A 21,062-nucleotide genomic window follows, 5' to 3' on the forward strand; every position below is an offset into this window, starting at 1 on the left:
TGGCTTTATCGCGTTAAAGGTATTGTTCTCCTCTTTGTCTTACCTCTTTTCAGCACAATCTACGTTGTTGCAACGTACTTAGTGAAAATATAGATGCTCAGTAAATGGCTACCAAGACTATTTGGCTTTCCATTTTATGCTTTCTCTTTGTATGTTTGATATTTTATCTCCAAATCTTAAGCTATAACCATGCGGGAACCAGTGCCATTGATTACTACTCATTACCCATGAAAACTTGAAATCCGAGACTTCTTGAAATTTTTAATGCAGGCGTGCATGAACAGTGTGCACACCGGTGACGTGACACATGCCATGTTTGACCATTTGAAAATAAAAATAAAAATTTCAGAAACCTGCGTTTTTTCCCCATGGCCCATTCCCCTGAAATCACCTTTCATGTCCCCAAAATTTTCCCCAAACCCATCCTCCCTCCACTGGTAGCAACCCCTTCTCCCCCCACCGGCACCAGCGGCATGATCTCCTCTTCCCATTGTCACTGCCGCTGACGACCCCAAACCCTTTCCCCCGAGAATCACATTTCATTTCCACCCCTCCATCAGTTGCTGCCCCAAATTCTGGTAAGCTCACATTCCTCAAAAGTTGTCACTTTGATCACTAATTCTCATAAATTATAATTTGGGTGTGTTGAGGATAATGTCCTGGAAATGCAGAATTTACTTTTTATAGCACTGCTCATTGTTATGTTTATAGAATTCTGTTTATAGTATTACTCTAGTTCTCCTTATCACATTATTCTTATGAGAATAATATTGTTGATGCCTTACCTTGAATGTAGGCCAAGTCTCTATATTTAAAGTAATGATATAAGGAGAATTAGAGTTCTCATAGAGTCACCCTAAATGTAATGTGTCACATCACATTTGAGATGATTTTAATCTATAAATTAAAATTATTGAATTTTAATCTATTGGTGATTTTAAATGTCACATCACATTTAGTATGATTCTAGTTCTCCTTATATCATTACTCCTATATTTATAACCGTGTTCGTTACAAGAAGATAGAAGCAATTACAAATTGTAAACAAGTAAAACTCTATGAGCTAGATAAGGTAAGTGTTGTACACAATAATAAAGAATTGTAAGAATTATCTAATGCTTGAATTGTTGTGATCTTCATCTTTATCCATTCTGATGAGAGGTTGAGTTGAGGATGTCTCTAGTTTGATATTTATCTTTATCCTTATCACTTTGATGAGAGATTGAATTGGAGATGTCTCTAACAATGTTTAATTAAGTTCTATGTCTTTTGTTAACTTAATATGTTGTTAGTTAACTTTGTAATGTTGTGTTTAGTTGTGTGGCTGAAAGTTGTTCATGTGTAAGCTTCCTATTCCTATTGGATGTACTCCCATGTATAAAAACTTGCTTGTAGTGCTGGGTTAAAGAACAAGAAAAATCTGCACTGTTTTAGTTCATTCTCATCCCATGTTTTGTGCAAAAAATAAATTATTTGTGAAATCTGGTTTCTTTCTGAATCTTTGAATCTTAGTTTAAGTTGAAACTACAACCAACAGGGTGGAAGTTGTTGTTCTTTCTATTCTAGTGCAATCAATAACCATAAAAGGCTTTAGATCAAGTAATAGCGAAAGAAGGAGACGATTTACCCTCTCCCTAGTAATTTTTTTTTTCTCCTAATTCTCCCTAGTAACTAATGTCAACAAACTCATGCAAAAGTACAAAAAAAAAAGAAAAAAAGAAACAACATCTGATTAGCCCTTTATAATACTACCCCTGTTTCCATAATAGATTCCCCTAACGCTAGACTGATAATAATAACCCCTATCATCTGCATCATCCGCTTAAGGATGACTGTCAATTTCTAGGGCTCGGAATCTAAATTTGTCCTCCTTTTAGGGGCAATATATATGCGTAATAGTTGTGTTTGTTGGCCTTGAAATTGTGGGAAAAGGAATAGAATTTGGGACCTCTTCCAGGTTGGAGTTTGAATGGCGTCCACAATCTCTTTGCTCGAAACTCCGTGTTTTTGGCTTCAATTGCTTTTCCACTCGTAAGAGCTTGTTCAAAAGTGTAAGTGTTTAATAAACCCTGTATTTTTTGCTTAAAAAAGAGTGTTTTAAGCAATCCACATAGGCAGGGAAGGATACAGACAGAATTTACTCTTTCGTTCGATGACCTCCCAGGGGAATAACAAAACTAGACTTTAAACGGGATCCAGCAAAAAGGCACCCTAGGTTCAGCTTGACATAGAGGAAACAAGCTACTTGGGGCGGGACTATCTTTGTATTTGGGAGGAGTTCCATACGATAACCTCGTAGCCTACCCTTTATTAAGAGATTCCCAAGCTTGGGGGTACCTTTTCGCAACGTCGAAGTCAACAGAAGGCGCATCCATATCTATTTATATACTTTCAAGGTTGGGGGTACCTTTCAATAATCATATGGAATTTATAGTATAATAACCTTCAAACAAAAACAACATATGCTTACCTCAAGAATCTACCATCTAAAACGAAACCATGAACTGATTGAATACACTGAGCCCCTTCCTCCTCTTTTGAGCATGTTATTATATAATACCTAGAAAAGATGGAACCACAAGAAATGTAGAGAATAAACAAATAGCAATTTTGACAGAGTAGGAGAGAGAATTACAAAATTTCCAACCAAAATTTCAAATTAAGGTAACAAAGGCTACTGAATAAAGGGGAATCAGGGGATACAATTCAATTAATAAAGACAAAAACAGAGTATAGTGCATCCCACTTTAACATGACAACAAAATGGCAAATTATGTGACACAGAAGAACTCTTGTTTGATGAATGTTGGATAACCTCATTTGCTGTATGAGATATGGACATCTTCAAAACCTTAAATTATCTTACTGGCCAGTCTGGCCATAATACTCCCTGCTCTGAGGAATATGTTAAACCCAAAAAAGCTTTGGTTAGGTACTACATATAACTAAAAACAAATATAAAACAGCAAATGAGCAGAAGATAGGGTTTTCTAGATAGAGTCACCTTGGCCACTTAGAACCTGCTGCGATTCTAAAGGGACTTTCCCCCTTTACTTGGGACAGAAAAAAATTCTCTCCAAAAGATCCCACAGTGGGTGAGGCTAGGACAGTACTAGCCATTAAATATGGAAAATGTTAGATTTATAAACAAATTTTACAAAAAAAAAAAAACGTTTACAACATGATGTGACAAAATATGATTGGGTTTCTCAAAAGTAGAATTTATCTTTTTTCCAATCATGTTGTAAAAGTTTTTTTGTAAAATTTGTTTGTAAGCCTAGTATTCCTCTTAAATATGTTGTCAAAGAGGGTCTTAGCAATATAATTATTGAGGGGGACCTCTGCCTTCTTCAATTTTGGAGTAATTCTAGAAGTTTCTCTTGTGTCTCTAAAAAAATGAATTAAGATCCAATTAGTTATAGTGGAGGTATTTTTGTCCCCTCAAAAAGTGAAAGGACAAAAATACCCTTCAAATATAATTAACTGAATACTCTTCAAATCCTGTTCCCAAAAAATGAGGTAACTTTTAAAATTACCATTTAATCAAAATCCAATAGTGATCAATCATAAGTCCAATAGTAATTTAAAGAGTCACACTATCCTTAGAGGACTACAAAAGTGACGTAAGAAGAACTTGTAATATTACTCTCAGTCTTGGGCTTCTGCTCGACTAGACTCCATTTTAAAGCTCAACATCTCCTAAAACTTATTCATGTATTCCTTCTAGAAAGTTCATCGCAATGATAACTAGATTATCCATAATCTTGCTTGATGGGCAGCTTTTATTGGTCCAAGTGGAAAGAATTTCCACCATGTCTCCTCTACACCCACATAATTGTTCATATCAGTGATTTGAATCTCCCTTGGGTTTCCTTTCCCCCTCATTTATTTTCCTGTTCTTTTTGTGGTTGTTTTCGTTTGTTTAATGTCATTTACTCTCGAAGGACAAAAAAAAAAGGGACGAAGTGGTTTATAAATCTCTCGTAGAAGCCCTTATGTAAGAAGCCACATTTACTCATTGTAAGAATTGCAAACCAGCATCCAGGATAACAAGAAAATATGAAAGAATGAAAATGAAAGTATCCAAGTTGAAAATGAATGATAATATCCAAGAAAATATGAAGTCTTGGGACAAAATCTTGAGAGATCACATGAACGTTCAACATCTTAATTTTAGTTGAACATATTAGGAAGGGGCCTCACTGCCATAAACGCATCCACCATCTGAAAGAAGAAAACAACGAAAGAAGATTATCAGCATTCTTGATTTTTCAATTTTGTGAAGTATTGGAAAGTACCAAGAAATTACAGAAGGGAAAATGAAAGACATAATAACTACAGTTTCTTATGAGTAGAAATGAATTCACAGCCACTAATACAGAGTCTTGAATTTTCAATTTTGGGAAGTATTAATCAATGAGTTAGTAGACTGCTATACAACATATCATATAATTAGGATGACGTGATAGTAGCACTTGAAAAAAATAAAAAAATAAATCAATGGTTGATTTTTACTGACACATCATCCTAATTGTATAACAGTCGTATACATGTAAATTTGAAGTAACTAGTTGTATCCCAACTGCTATGCTAAGTGAAGTAAACCATTTTGCTAGGAATTTAAATTCAGAAACGGCACCTAGCCATAAAAGTATAGTATCAGAAAGAAAATAAATACACATCACACCCAGGTGATCACTTATTACAACAATGGAAATGAATACTATTTAGATGACTCATCTTGGCACTTCACTCTTCTCTAAACTTCCAAGCACATTATTAAATTATTGCTTCTAGGTCACTGATGTAGAACCTTAACGGAACAAAAAAATCTATGGTTAATGAGAATTAGGGCTAGGGGTTGCAACAAATTGAGAAGAGGTGAAATTGGATTTTGTAAATCAAGTGTTTATCTAAATCTCTTTGTGCTGCCAGAAATCAAGAAGAATAAGAAATACGCAATAGAGAAAACCTAGGCATCACGCCTCGGACTCTGAAGCATCACAACCTAGAGAGGGAGGCTTTTTTCCCCTCCTCTCTTTTCCTCAGAAAGATTACAAGACTTACATAGACCACTTCCAACCAAACTTGAGGACCATGTATGGCCAAGTCAAATAACCTGCACTGGTGGGGAGGTCACTCATCAACTAGTGAGGGAAAGATTAGTGATGAAGCTATAGCTGCTTACGTTTCCACTGTCAGCCTAGGGAGCTTAGCAGCCACTGACCATTCTTTTTTGAGAAATGCTAAAACACTCCCACTTACATATTCCCAAGTGCACACTCCTTAACGTGACACTAAAAGTCACAATAAAATTTTGGATGGATACTATTGAATTTTCAACCAAATGGTGACTTTTAACGTCACGCCAAGAAGTGTACACTTGGAAGTGTAGGAGTAGGAGTGTGTGCAGCATTTAACTTCTTTCTTTCTATAGAATTCTTGTTATTTGGTACCAGTGAAGCAAAGTAAGTGCGGGGCAAACTCCTTTCATCTACCTAGAAATGGGTTGAGTAGTCCCTCATCAAGCATTTGAGAAATTTACAACATCCATCAAATGGGATATGTCACGTAGAAACACGGGCAACCCAACCCATAGGAATTCCTTTTCCTCTTTCCATTCTTTCATACATTTCCTAGTAAAAAAGTGATCCAATAGAACCCTTACCAATAAATTACAATATCTACATAATGTCCGATCATGGCAAAATGACATTGTAAACACAAAATACTGAACAAAGCACGTCAACACTTAAATTTCCCCTTAGCACTAGGAGTCCTAATGGCTGTAGAATGTTAAAGAGAATTTCCAAGCTACCCCAACCTTAAAATCAGAGAACCTTTCTATAAACTTCACTTCATTTTGCCATTCCAACGACCCTTCAAATTCAGCAGTCATTGTAACCTTATTCAATTGATAACAATTAAGAAAACAAGCCACGTAAGTTATTTAGTGGTGCAAACTTATATATCCAGTCCACCACCTTATAGCCTCACAATCTAACTATAACTAAACTGTAACTAGAACATCTATATCAAACACTAACAACTAAGAGTCAATTTATCAAGCAATTTGGGAAGCTTACTTCATCAGTCACAGCAGCTCGAGCCCTACGATGTCTTTCAACCAGTTTAGTCAAAACTTCAATTAGACACTGCTTTACCTCACCAGTAAGCATGCGTCCCGCAGCATATTCCTGTAGAAGGACAACATGAGTATTCTTCAAAAAGAACCTGAGCAGGCAATTATTGGTCTCCTCCAGAAATACTTAGAAGCATGCAGCTTGTTGTATGAAACAGCCAAAAAAAAAATCACCAGAATAGTAATTAAATCAATTGAGAGAGGCAACTAACCTTCTTTGTGTGTTCAAGCTCAGCATCATCCTCGAGGAAAAAGCTTAGATATTTAATTGGTATATCAACCTGAATAATGACCGAAAGAAATAAATATTCCTCAATGATTTGCATATTAAAAGGTATACACTCACAAAGAAGTCCCAACATAAGAAATAAATTCAGCATTGGCACGTAAAAGATCATGCAAGTGCACTAAAAGATTTGCAGATTCATCATGTATTTTAGCCTAGGTAACTTGCGAGAGTTATATCACCAATTGTTGATGATAAAACTATTCAAAATTTAATGAAGAAAAAGAATTGACTAATTCACAGGTAAAATAAATGACAACAATTCCCTTCTTCTTTTTTCATTTTTTTTTTTGATAATTTGGAGAAGGGTAAGAAGAGAACATTTACAGCATCTAATCATGCAAACTATTGGGGAGAAATCTTTTGGAACCTATATATGAAGCATATGGTTTGCATGATCTCACAAGAGAATCTCCTTCATATATGTTAGCATAAGGGATGAAAAAGAAACAAAGTACCTCAAGATTTGCTCCAAGTTGGCGGTGTTTCTCTATCGAATCTTGGCCCCCAGAGAATGCATATCTGTTTATCTGTAGATATGGACACATGTTAGTATAAAGAAAATGGATGCATACAGAAAACGAACAAATGACATATGTGCAGATCAATCAATATCTTTTCTTTTTTAGTTGTTTGGCTAAATAATAAAACTGAAAAAAAAAAAGAAAAAAGAAAAAAGTTCCAACAGTAAATATCCAATTATTCCTTTTTACTCCAAATAAACCCACATGAGACAAATGCCCCGCATTCCACATAACACTACTCGTGTGTCACCCCAACTCAACATTCCTTTCCAACAAGAGAATACTCCAATGAAATGGTCTACCAGTCTCCAAATAATGCAATAACTATTGACCAAAATCCTCGCAACAAAACAATGTAGCAAAAAATGACCAGATGACTCTCCACTCAATTTGCATACTATCAATCCTATTACCTCATAATTAACTTTCTTAGGCATTTAAGCCCACATTGAATTGCGAGCTTATTTGTGCATACTAATCTGTTTAAAATCAAATAGCTTTAGCAGTTTAAGCCTTCCAGGGATTTTTAAAGTTGCAAAAAATCAATATGCATACCACAAGTAATACCTGTTTGCACCTAAAAGGATGAAGCTAAATTTTGATTTATGGACCTGTACAACATGCTAGGAAACCAGGAGATCAACTCCACAAATAAGCATAGAAAAGGATGTAAATGGATTAACGTGGTACACTACAAGTATTATTTATCTACATATAGTTTCTACAAAAGAAGAAACTCTCTCTCACTCTCTCTCTCTCTCTCACACACACACACAAGCCATTTTCAATAATTTTCCTAAAGGTAAGAGGTATTTTCAAAGCATACTAACTCAAGAAGCAAATAGCTTAACCCCAATTTATTTTATGATTGTAATGAAACAAGACTGAAAAAATTGAAATGGAAAGAAAACTATGAAATGGAATGGAGCTACAGATTCTGCGTTGCTCCTGCCACCTCATGCATTCATTTAATAGAAGGGAAAAATACAAGAATATGTTGTACTATGACAGCTATAGAATGACGCCTCACTAGGACATCCAGCGTTCTTCTAGAAGGTTTACATACCACTCCTCATACTCTTAGGAAATTAGACATTATTCCACAAATATTCATATATTCACTTTAACACTCCCCCTCAAGCTGGAGCATTTATATTATATATCATATAAGCCCAAGCTGGAACAAATAAAAATTCTAATCAGCTACGGGAAAGAGACTTAGTGAACACATTAGCAAGTTGATCCCCACATCTCACAAAAGGTGTAGAAATATCTCGACTCAATATTTTATCCCAAATGAAATGACAATCAACTTCAATGTGCTTTGTTCTCTCATGGAACACCAGATTAGTAACAATGTGCACGGCAGCCTGATTATCGCAATATAGGGGACTACGTGTAGGAACTGGAAATCCAATTTCCTAAAGGAAATGTCGCAACCATGTCAATTTACTAGTTGTACAAGTCATAGCCCTATACTTTACCTCGACACTAGATCGAACAACCACTGTTTATTTCTTACTTTTCCAAGTACAATGTTACCTCCCATGAGTGGACAATACCTAGTAGTAGATCTTCTATTGGAATCCTTCTATCTTGAGATGTCCATTCTTCTTGTATAGAATACAACTACCTGGAAATTTCTTTAGATATATAGTATAATATGAATCACAGCATCCCAATGTGTCCACTCAAATTTCATTTGCATTTTATCCACCAAAAAGCATCCCAATGTGAAGTTCTAGATGCTTCCATAAATTAACTCACCACACTAACAGCATAAGAGATATCTACCCTTGTGATGGTAAGATAATTCAATTTCCCGACCAGTCGCCTATAACTGCTAGGATCACAAACAACGGGATGAGCACACAAAAGTTTTATTGCCCCACAAATGAGACAAAATCCATCTTTCCCTTTCTCTCCTTGCGAAAATTCATCCATTATGTTCAATGTGGAAATTCTTGCCCCACAAATATTCTCCTCTAAGAGAAATTGACCAAAATCTAGAAAAACATTCCAAAATTAGACTCCAATTTTTAGGCCACAAAACCATGTTCGAAGCTCAAATGTAAACAAAATACCACTTCCCTGAACTGGACTTCCTCATAACTTCTACCAGTCATAGAAAGCCGGATAGTCAATCAAGCATAATGAAGAATCATTAGGAGCACTATACATACGATACCAGGACCAAAAAGAACAGCTCCCCTAAACCAATTATAACAAATATTGTGAATGCAGTTATGTAAGCAAAAGAACATTGCAAAAAAAGGGGGGGCTGCTACCAAAATGAATTTGTATTTAGGGCAAACGAACAAAGCTATTCATGAACAGCTTGGAGTTCGGCTCGATAAGAGCCCTTTTGTTCATTTATTACTCAATCCAAAATTTGAAGCGTGTTTAGGCTAATGAACAGCCTCTTGTACTAGCTTGTTCACGAGCTCAACCTTGACCAACCCCAGGTCCAATAGAAGCAAGACCGACAGCCAACCCGGCGCTGGCTAGACCCTGGCCCTGCGAGATTGCCAGAAACTTGGACAAAAAAAGAAGTAACTTGGACAATACACAAATGAATTCCACTTTTCCCTGTATGGACGGACTGACCCAAATTTTATTAACCTCCCGATGCTATCTATAATCTGTAAGTGGTGAAGAGTTTCCTTTGACTTGGCAATGTGGGATGTGAAGAGTAAAATTCTAACTAATACGGTCTGACAATTGATAAAGCTTGCAAAAGAAGAGCATGGACCCTCTATATATTCAGTCCTCCACACCTGTTTAGACTTCATTTGACATGTTTGACTGTCCATTAGATGCCAACCTATTATGAAATCTCGTAAAGTTCGTCCCACATTGGGAAGAGAAATTACCCATATTGAGTGGGCGGATTATAAAGGTGCTCATTGGTGTTACATCTTACATTGGTTCTTTATTATGTGAAACTGAGCTTTATACGTGATCCTAAGGAATTCCAATTGTAACTTGACTAGTCTTTTTACAGTGTTTGCACAAATGTGGGACGTGAAGAGTACAGTTCTAACTAATACAATCCTACAATTGATAAACCTTGGGAAGGAAGAGCACAGACCCTCTATATATTCAGTCCTCTACTCTTGTTTAGACTTCATCTGAAATGTTTAACTGTCCATTAGAAGTAGGCCTATCAGTACTTATCTTTCCAGATGAAGTTCATCTCAATATAGGCTTTTGTGCACAACCTGATTTCATCACTTTTATTATGTCAAAATTTTAAAGGGAAATTGTCAAGAGTTGCTTCTGTTGACAAACTCATAAGCTTTATCAAGCACCATGAAGCCTAGCTCAAGCCTCATTCTTAAGGCTTGAATCAATCTCCAGCTGAGGTTAAGCCATTGTAAATTCCAACAAGCCAAGACTGAGCCAGCTACAAGTACAGTCCAGATAGTTTGTACGACGCAGGAATGGAAAAGGACTAACATCATATTGAATGAAGTAATTCAAAGTTCATCAATCTCATTTCCCGTTCTCCCAAGCCACATACATACTATTGAAGGGATGAAATACCATCACCAGATAAGCAGCAAGATAAAATAAACTTAACTGCCAGAATGGCAGAGAAAGATAGCCAAAACCCATCTTGCATAACTAAACAAAAGTGAAAGATGGGGGATCAGGATCCTCTCATTTCAAGCGAAAGGAGAGGATCCATCATATCATGGTCCAAATTAGATTTAACAAATCTAATGTTGTATGTGTGTTTCCACATGGTGAATATGTTGCCACGTCATTTAAAATTGCAACAAAACAAAATCTAAACTATAAAATGGATCATCTCCATTTCACTTGAAATGAAGAGCATCCTATTCCAAAGAGGGGGGAGGGGGAAGAAGAGAATATGGACAAAAGCTGAAAACCAACAAAAGATTATGTTAAAGCTGCACAAGAGAAAAGAGGGTGGGGATGAGCTGAATAATTTCCAGTATATTCAAAGAAATAATGGGACACCAAATCTCATAAATGCCTACTGCATGTACAGTTTCAACTCAAGATATGAGTACCAAAAGTACCATGTTTTCCTTACACTCCTTAATACATGAGTACATTAAAGATATATGAACCTTATCAGGCGCATAAAAGTTAATAAGGGCAGGCATTATTCTTATCAATGTTAGCAATTTTAGAAATGTTCGTATTCCATATTAAAAAAATTCTGCATCAAGAATTTGTCCAAAACACCATGTCTCAACATCAGTATTACAGTCAGATGCCCAATAACAGGGATATTGTTAAAAGGCACACGCATGTAACTACCCAAAATTAGAAGGTTAAAAAAAAAAAAAAACGCTTCTCCATAATTTTTTTTTCTCAAACATCCAGTTACAGATAAGAAAGTAGCGGAAATATTCAATGCCCATCATGGTATGTTCATATATCGGTCTATCATTTTAAACCAGCCAATGAGGAATTTCAGAGGCAAACCTTATTCTTTATTTCTTTCTCAGAATCAGTCACATATATGGCAGAATTTGGATCACTCGCTGACATTTTTCCTGTCTCACCCTGCAAGTATCCAGTTTCCAGTAATGATAGGAGTTATGACTTCTTTGTGAGAAATCAATCATAAGCAGTCTGAAGCAGAGATAGAGGCAGAGACCTTCTTTATCAAAGTGAAATTGAAACCACACTTAGAAGTAATAAACGAGATTCTAATAATGAATATACCGATCGAGTTCAGTCTTCTGATCTTCAAGTGTTGAATGGTATTGATACTTTTAATAAAGTTCAGTGAAAAAAAAATATAACAAGTAGGCTAATAGTTTTGAACACACACACACTAGAAAAGGAAACCAAAAAAACCCTTAGTAAGTGATCATATGATCATAAATTTTCACAAAAATCAAATGCTGTTCTCAAATAGAGAACCATCATTAATATTTAACCCTTCATAAACTCCGAGTTGATCACACCTACTTCTTCAAGTTTTACATTTCTTTCTTCAGGTCCACTTAACTAACATCCTATCAATTATAAATGCACGTTGATCAAGTAAAGACGCCTTTTGAGCTGACTCACACAAGAGAGCTCAAGCTCAAAGGGCACCTACTCCCCTCATAATGGGTGAAATCATCAGAATAAATATATACACAACCAAATTATAAGTCACCCCTATAATCTTTAAAACTGATCCTATAACAAATCATAAGAATACCTGTAGGGCAGGGAAAAACAATGATTCAATCAATGCAGGCTTTTGATATCCAATTCGTGGAGCAACATCTCTAGTCATTCTAAAATAAGGATCCTGAACAACTCAAAAAAGAGAGTACCATAAGAACAAAAAAGGATGCACACACCAACATGTACAAATATATAGAATTATCTTAACTACAAAATCCAGCCTCACCATAAAATTCAAAGAACAAAATAATCATGTTCACATCAGATATATGTGTTGAAGAATAAAACCTACCTTTTTTTTGATAGGTAATATCAAGAAAGCTTTATAAAAAGCGTAGGCGCTCCTATAGCATACATGACGTATACAAAAAGGACAAAAAAAACAAGAAAAAACAGAAAGAACAAAGAGAACCCGCGGGACCCAACACCAACAAGAACACAGCAACTACCAAACTAACCCACAACCCCACAAGGACCAAACCAAAAACCCTCCCACCCTAAACCCAAAAGGGAACCCAGCGCTACCGCTCATGATCCTTGCCTTTCCTTCGCCGATTGGATGTGTATGCATCGCCATAATTAATGGAGCTCTTCAAATTGAACAACTCTCTTTTTCCTTTAGACTTAGGCCGAGCAACCTTAACTTCCCGATCAAGGTCCTCTTCAACGGCATTCAACAGCGCCAAAGTTGGGTCCTCATCTTCGTCACTATATATCCAATCTAGAGGGTCATAAAATAAGTCATCCGCCCCGTCGTCCCACTCAACAATCGCCATTCGCCTCAGACAAGCTGAATCCCGTTGGAGGGTAAACATTAAGAGGTTTCGGGGAATCACCGTCCACACCATCCCATAACTCGCCCCCCTAATCCCTAACGATGATCTCCCCGGACGGACCAAAGCCTACCGGTCAATTCTGGGATTAGGTCAACCCATTCAAACTGGAATCCTCCCCCTTTTCAGCAACCATCATAGTTGATGACGACGCGACTGGCGACTTAGACGAAGGGGAAGGAGTACCTTTCATTGACGAACTAGGATTAAGAAACCCCCTCCTTAGAAGTCCCTGTTGAGGAGTAGGCTTCAAAGGAGCTGCAAACCCAAAGGAAGAGACTTTCTCAGTCTTAAAAGACTCCTGCCCGTGAGAAACTTCCGGCAAAGACTATTCAACAAATCCGGCAACAGGCGTGGATTGATAATGCATTGGCGGCGCACCAAGCTCCTCCACAGCCTCCAATATGAGGGAGTCTTTCACCAGAGCTCCTCTGGCTTTCCTAGCTCTCCAGTAATATTTTAGATTCTGCTTAAAAAACTAACTGGACTAAGAGAGTCCCCTTCTCTGACAACTCCGAAAGCAAACAGAGTCTCTCTCCCAACGCAACAGCCCCTGAATCCATTGAAGGAGCTTCCTGCAGGACATCCTACCTGATTTTGATTTGATATTATTCTGCCATTATCCTCTCATCCTTTTTTTTTTTTTTTGGATGAGTATTTTTTCTCATCTTTTTTTTTTATTGCTATTGTAATATACATTAATTATAATTGAATAATAACTTGTATGATTTTTCTATTTCAACACATGTAAATGCCAAATGGCATATGCATAAAAGTATAAGACAGCTTCTTCCTCTCTTCTCTTCTTTCAACTTGGCATTAGAGCGTTTGGTTCCTAAAAAAGGGAAAGGAGGTAGAAACGTTGGCTGTACGGAGGCTAACAGGCTCAATCTTTGCTATATCAATTGAATTTGTGCTTATGCCAACTATAGTAGATCCATGTTCGAAAATCTTCTGGTAAACCTAAAGACTTTCTATTTGCATCTATGATGATCAACTTTCCTCGTTTCAATCAATGTTATTGCTGGATGTCGATCATATGAGGGCAATGAAGCTAAGCGGTCTGATCATTAAGTTTTTCTTATAATTAATCAAAATATCATTAAAAGCATAAGGTGCCCCCGTATATGTAGGAAGTATACAAAAGAAGACACCTAGGAAGTATGGCCAAAAAAAGTAAGAAAATAATGATAACTAATCAATAAAGGAAAAACATAAGCAATTGTCTAAAGATACAAAGTGTTAAAGAAAAAATAATTCAACTCCTCCAAGGTCCTCTCGCGGTCCTCAAAACACCTATTATTCATTTCCCTCTAAAGACACTACAAAAAGCACAAAGGCACCATCTTCCATATAGTAGCACTCCGAATATTCCACCAACAAGCAAACAAATTGACTACTTGTCAGCATAACCCAATACACCTGAAACATTTGAAGAAGAAATTCAAATGGCACAAGCAACCTCGCAGTGAAGAAGAAGATGGTCCACAGACTCCACCACTAATCATGAAGTTCTAGTTTTGTAGTGACTATTCCAATGGCCGTGTATGACGGCAGTGGAGGAGCGACAAAACGAATGTCGTTTGGTATGAAGGAAAAATTACAAATCGTACACTAACGAAGAAAGAGGCACGTCGTATAGTCCAAAACAAAACGATAAGCATTTGACCAGATGGAAACAACACATAACTTTCCCTAAACGACAAGTCGTTTAGAGCAGACAAAAAAAACTTTAAATCAGAACTGTGAAATTTGATGAGCTCAACCATCTTGCTTGGTCATAGTATGCTCTTTTGCATGTTAAGAGTAGAGGAAAAATAGGTTGTTTGAACAGTAGAATTCAAGTACCAAAATTAGACGACCCTACTTATGACAAATGGGAAGCAGAAAATTCCACTATTATGTCATGATTGTTACATTCAATGCAACCAGAGATTAGTTAAGGGTACTTGTTTCCCAATATGGCAAAAGAAATTTGGGATGTAGTAGCTCAAACATATTCCAAAATGGGGAGAATGCAACAAGTCTACGAACTAAAACATTTTTTAAAAAAAAAGTAAGCTAAATATCATTAAAAGTATAAGGCACCCCATATATACAGAAAGTATATAAGAAAAACCATCTAACTAGTAGGGGCTCTACGAACCAAAACACTGTATTCATAGAACAACTCAAGATTAGTGGTCTGTCACTACCTACTTTCATCGCCTTCGTGCATTGTGACAGGAACTAGATCACAATCAAAACTTTTAAACTACTTGCGCAGCCAATGCTGTGAAAAATCAGAAAATGGTAGAAGAAGGTTGTCTATGATTATTTGAGGTTCGAATTATGAGTATGATCAAATTCAAGATTAGATCTTGGAGAGGAGCCGCTTCCATCTCCTTGAAAGGCATTTGCCTATGCTCAAAATGAGGAGAGTCACCGAGGTGGAGCATGGCACTCTCCTTCACAGGAATGATCTGCCTTGGTTACCACTAGGGCTGTCAAAACGGGTCCGCGGGTCGACCCGTTTACTACCCGCGGGGACCCGCAACCCGTTTAACCAAGACCCAGACACGACCCGTTTATTAAACGGGTCGGACCCCCCGACACGACTCGAACGGGTCACACGACACGACCCGTGAGACCCGTTTACCCGTTTAACTTAAAAAAATGATTTTTTTTTTTTTTTTTTAATAAAATAATAATATTTTTAGCAATTATCTCTTAAAATTAAACTCCTAGCAGGCTAGCCATACCAAATCACTTAATAGTTAGAAGTTAAGTGGCGTGGGCGGTGGCGTGAGGTCCGGTGAGGCCGAGAGGGAGGAAATTGAGGAATGGCCGAATGGGTTTTTGTTTATAATTCTAGATCTGGACTGGAGGCTTCACGATCTAATCTATGGCTCTTAGCCTCTCTGTGCTGTTTTTACTTTTTCATTTTTTCTTTAATTCTTTTAAGTGAAAAAAAAAAAAAAAACACACACACACACACACAAACGGGTCTGGCGGGTCACCCGCGGGTCGACCCGCGACACGACCCGTTAAGCACTCATAAACGGGTCGACCCGTTTATGACCCAAACCCGTTTAATGTAAACCCAAACCCGCTAATTTCGTGTCGTGTTCGTGTCGGGTTGTCGGGTCGTGTCAAAATTGCCAGCCCTAGTTACCACATCTCACTACACTGGAAAAGGGGATTCCAAGAATCATGATTGTAATATTCAAGATAAATAAAAGCTAAAAAAAAATAGGAAACAAGAGATAAATAATAAAAAGCTTAAAAACAATTCGAAAAGTGTGCATTTTGTTTGAACGAGATAGAGTTCGTTTGAATGAGAAGAGCTTATTCAAACATGACTAGATTTCCACATTTTAGGGGAGAAGTCGGGCTGAAATTTTTCACTAAGATTTGTCTAGTCCGAACGTGACGTGTCCCATTCGAAAACAACAATGGATTGCCGCGTGTCAAGTGCAAAAGTAGCTAAGGTGTAACTCGATGTTTTAAATGCTATCGTGTTACGATCAAACAAGACTAGAAAAAGGCCGTAAAAATGGGATTTTTTAGGGAGAAATGCTATTCTTCTCCCACCTCACCACCTTCTAGAATAGGGACACTTGTCACTTTCTAACAAATACAAAAGGACCTCTACTACCAACTGAAAATATTCAGCAACTTTTATCAATTAGATTTCTGGCTCTTAATATGTCATATATGAAACACAAAATCTTTCATAATCATTAATACAATTCAAATGCAAATTTAAACTGGAGAAGAAAAAACAATAAGCTATGAGAGAATCAACCTGGTCAATTGCACAAGGAATCAAGCAACGGAGATTATCTTTGCCTGAAAATAAGTGTGGAAATGAACTAGGAAATGAGGGAGCTGCCTGCAATTACACAAAATGGAGCACATTGTGATAGTTCCATGGATATTTAAATAGTCTCTTGACCAACCATCACGGTTTCACAAACAGAGATATAACAACAAAAACAAGTACCTTTCGGCTGAAAAAAAATAAAAAATAAAAAATCTGCATCCATTATTACCCTCATATGATTGCTTGCATGGAAATAGCAACAAGATAAAGACAGCATAAGCAACTGTTGATTCTTTTAAATTCTGCCGGAGCAGAAGTTCTCTTTCTTTTTTGGTTGCTGTAACATATTTACAGCATTAACCAGGCAAAGGCATTATATGGCAAATGGACAGCTATTCAACTATAACATATAGCAAGTACATTTTAGGGGCTCAAAATAACTTGCCAAGGATATTTCGTCATAAAGTACAGAGAGAGAGAGAGAGAGAGAGAGAGAGAGAGAGAGAGAGAGTTTCACTTGAGAAAACTAATACAGTCAAATTAACATAGATTTAAACTATGAACTGTTTCTGGAACTCACAACAAAGTAATGAGGCAAAATATAATAGTCCAAAAACATTTGATAAGATACATAACACCATGCGCATACCATTCACACGTATTATGAAAATAAAGCAGCAAAGGTCCATACCTGTACAGGTGGAAAACAATATTTCCCAATATGATCTTCACCAATGAAACCAAATATACCCACAACCTGATTACATGTTACACGCTTTGAAATTTCCATCATGTTCCTGTAGAATGCACTGCAAAGAAAATTCTCAGAAATCAGCACTGGGATTCTAACCATGCATGTAAAATTTCAATGAAAAAGACTTTCCCTCACTGAGTTTGAAATACATGCTTAAGCTTTGAGGAGCAGAGATAACAAACACATAACTAATATAATTTTTTTTTTTTGTTGATAAGTAATGAAAAACTAATATAAATCAAAATTAAGAATTGTATTCGACTATTGAAATATCCCCTCTTGGAGACATATTAAGAACATCAAGAAGACAGCCAGTTCCTCAAGCCCTAAAGCACCTCCCAAATTTATTTCAAAGAACACTTTTGCAATTGGCGAGCACTTACAGCAAAAACCTTTGTAAAAAGATGAACAAGTATTCATTGTGTTATGAGGTCTGTCATGTCTAGTCTAATGATTACATACTAGCTTGTGATTTTGTTTCAGCGTCAAACATACAATTATGTATTACTCACCCTCCCACATAATCAAAATCAGAGAAAATGAAGGTTCTCCTGACGTCAAAACCACAAGCAATGATGTCCTTAGCGTTCTCCCTAGCTAATCTCCTGCTCTCCTCCACCGACAAATTTTTCCAGAGGAACTTCTCATCATCAGTAAGTTGTATAACAAGAGGAACCTTAAAGGCTTCTTGCAAATATCTGCAGCCAAAGTTACACCAACAGACAGATAAACTTCTTAATATGCTTAACAACAAATATGATTCTAATATGGTTGTTTAGTTCTAAAAGATATAACAAACCCATATTTTTGCATCATGGTAGACACTTCAACTGCTGATAACCAAACTGTAGTAGACACAAATTTTATTTTTTTTGTTTGATGCAAAAAAAAAAAAAAAAAAAAAAAAAATGAAGTCTTCTTTTCCATTTCTTTTTGCACCCTTTCTCAGCAACCAAACCAAGAAAAAAAAAAATCAATTCAACTTAGTCTTAATACCAATTAAATTGGCATCGTCCACAGATTCCCATCAATTAATCAAGGTTCGCCACATGTATCCTTTTCTACCAAAATCAAATCCAGCAAAATAAACCTTGCAAACAAACACAGGAACCAAAATAACCATAACTAATAAAGTACTTTTGTTTCCTTTTCATTTTCTTTATTTTCTCAATTGCACTAGTTTTTCTAAGCAAACCAAACAGAGCATAAGAAACAAACTCATCTTTGTGCATAATGGTAGACACCTAAACCTAAAACTAACCAACAAAAATTTCAGCAGTAAACACCTTTTTTCTTCTCTAATTCCAACAAACAAAGAACTAAATCAACAAAATATAGTAAATTTCCCATTCAGTGCCAGTAAAGATGAGGGAATTTTCTTTGTCTATTGTTTCCATGCACTTCCTCAGCAACCAGAGCTGAAGAAAAAAGATCCAAATCTTAGAATACATATTGGGTAAGAAATATGATCGTACAACTGGAGCAAAACTCAGTATGCAAAAGAAATATATCCAATGCAATTGAATTTTCGTCACTTGTACATTTCCTTTCTCTGCTTGCGCTGCGCAACCAAACAGTGCACTAGAAAAGAAACCGACAAACTTAATACATTTTCCATTAACGGCAGTATAAATAACAAAAATTCAGTCTTTTTCGATTGGTGCACTTTCTCAGCAACCAAACAGAGCAGAAGAAAGAAAATAGACATACTGAGTAAACATAAAGGGAATCAAATGCCCCAAGTGCAACGCTTCAGACGAGGGTCCTCTTCCCGTATACAAATAGAACTTCTCACCTCTCTCGTACGCGTCCAGTATCTCATTGAAGTCCCTGTAATCACATTCCAATTATACCCTCAACAAATCCAGATATTTGCATAGATCGAGAGGGGGTGAGGATTGGGCGGTACCGGTGGGCGAAGAAGACGCCGCGTCGGAGGAACACGTGGGCGCGGCGAGAGGTGAGGCGCTCAACGCGGTCAACGAGGGTTTGGTTAAGCCTTTGGCAGCCGAACTTCTCGATGAGTTTGTCGTAGTCGATCTTGCCTCCTTCTTTGGCTGAAACTTGCCATGGATTCACGACCTGTTCATCTTCTTCTTGTTGTTGTTTTTCGTTTTCGTTCTCTGATGCCCCTCTCTCCGCCTCTGTCTTCTCCATCTTCGTTTTTCTTCTGAAACTTCCTCTACTCTACAAAAGGTTTAAACATCAAACCGTTAACGTTAAGTGAGAGCCGAACCCGAAACACGAGATATGAATAGTAGGATTATATTGAATATTTTGTGTTAAACACTTCCTCCGAAGGCACGATGCATTGGTGAAAGCATCCGATCACGTTTGAGAGTGCGTTTTTTAAAAAATAATCTGTGATTTTAAACCAAATAGTAATTTTAGAGTGTTTGGGATTGCGATTTTAAAAACGCAAATTTTAAAATTGCAAAAAAATCTGTGATTTTCATAATCTGATTAGAGGGTACTTATTTGAAAAAGTGCGAATTTAAAACAAAATTACGATTTCTATTAAAAAGATATTTGGCGTACCTTTTTTAGAACAGGAATGAAAAAAAATACCAAGAATACCCACCTAAAATATATTAAAACCCTTCTTTTCTTTTTTTCTTTTTTTTTCCTTCATCCTCTCTGTCTTGTTCATCCTTATTGATAATTTGGTTATGAAACCGCAATTATATGCTAATGTTATCCAAACACTCAATTGATAAAAAAAAAAAAACTTTTTAGTATGTTTTACCAAACGCCTGTACGATTTAAAAAGTAGCGATTTTAAAAATGTAATTTTTAAAATCGCACTTATTGAAATCGCACTCCCAAACGGTATTTACTTTCATAGTGAGCAACAACATATGTGATGGAAATTAATCTAAGAATTTTTTATTTTTTATTATTTATTATTTTCTGCTTAAAAAAATATTTTGATGTGATATAAAAGAGACCGAATTTTGATTTTTCTTTTTAAAATTTTTTTGTGAGAATGTTTTGACATTTTTATGGGAAGAAAGAAAGAAGAAAAAGGGTTAGCAAAGAAGCCCATAATCTCTTTGACATATGTAGGTTAGCGAAGTACAATGTATATGAAAATTAATTAATGATAAATAAAAAAAAAAATACCCAACCACATAAAAGATAAGAGACAAAAGTAGGTTATGAGACAAGTAGGCATTTTATGGTTGGAGGGAAAAAAAAAAAAAAAAGAGGTGATTTTGTAAGTATTAAGATAGGTAGAAAGACATTTTGGGAATTAGCTTAAAGAGAAAGAAACAAGAAAAAAAAAAATTGCTAGACATTTCACGTGGAGAGAGATGGATAAAGAAGTGTGATGCTTTCACAAGGAAAGCATGCAAGCCTTTTTGACCGAATGAGGGGATCACCATCCCTTGTGCACGAACTCTCCAAAGGGAGAGAAGGTGCTCTCCTCGTTATTAGCATCATAAGGAAAACATCTCTGAATACGGTCCCCAATTCTTTTGCTATTAAGGGAATCTCCCTCTAAGTATTCACAATGCTCTCTTAATTTGAGAATAAAAGGTTACTTTATTAAATTTA

At 36.4% G+C, this 21,062-nt stretch overlaps 1 protein-coding gene across 1 annotated transcript; it reads right to left on the reverse strand.

Annotated features, from left to right (window-relative positions):
• Positions 1 to 3,966: 3,966 nt before the first annotated feature.
• Positions 3,967 to 19,736, reverse strand: LOC132174644 (Nucleotidylyl transferase superfamily protein). The gene is made up of 11 exons (XM_059586279.2): positions 19,414 to 19,736; positions 19,215 to 19,334; positions 18,017 to 18,202; positions 17,442 to 17,559; positions 16,733 to 16,819; positions 12,144 to 12,236; positions 11,414 to 11,494; positions 6,887 to 6,958; positions 6,355 to 6,423; positions 6,087 to 6,197; positions 3,967 to 4,224 (listed from the first exon to the last, which is right to left on the reverse strand). The coding sequence occupies exons 1-11, from the start codon at positions 19,659 to 19,661 to the stop codon at positions 4,174 to 4,176; spliced, it is 1,236 nt and encodes a 411-aa protein (XP_059442262.2). The 5' UTR covers positions 19,662 to 19,736; the 3' UTR covers positions 3,967 to 4,173.
• Positions 19,737 to 21,062: the final 1,326 nt, after the last annotated feature.

Source organism: Corylus avellana, chromosome 3 (assembly GCF_965113065.1).
Source record: "Corylus avellana chromosome 3, dhCorAvel1.hap1.2, whole genome shotgun sequence".
NCBI classification, from domain to species: domain Eukaryota; kingdom Viridiplantae; phylum Streptophyta; class Magnoliopsida; order Fagales; family Betulaceae; genus Corylus; species Corylus avellana.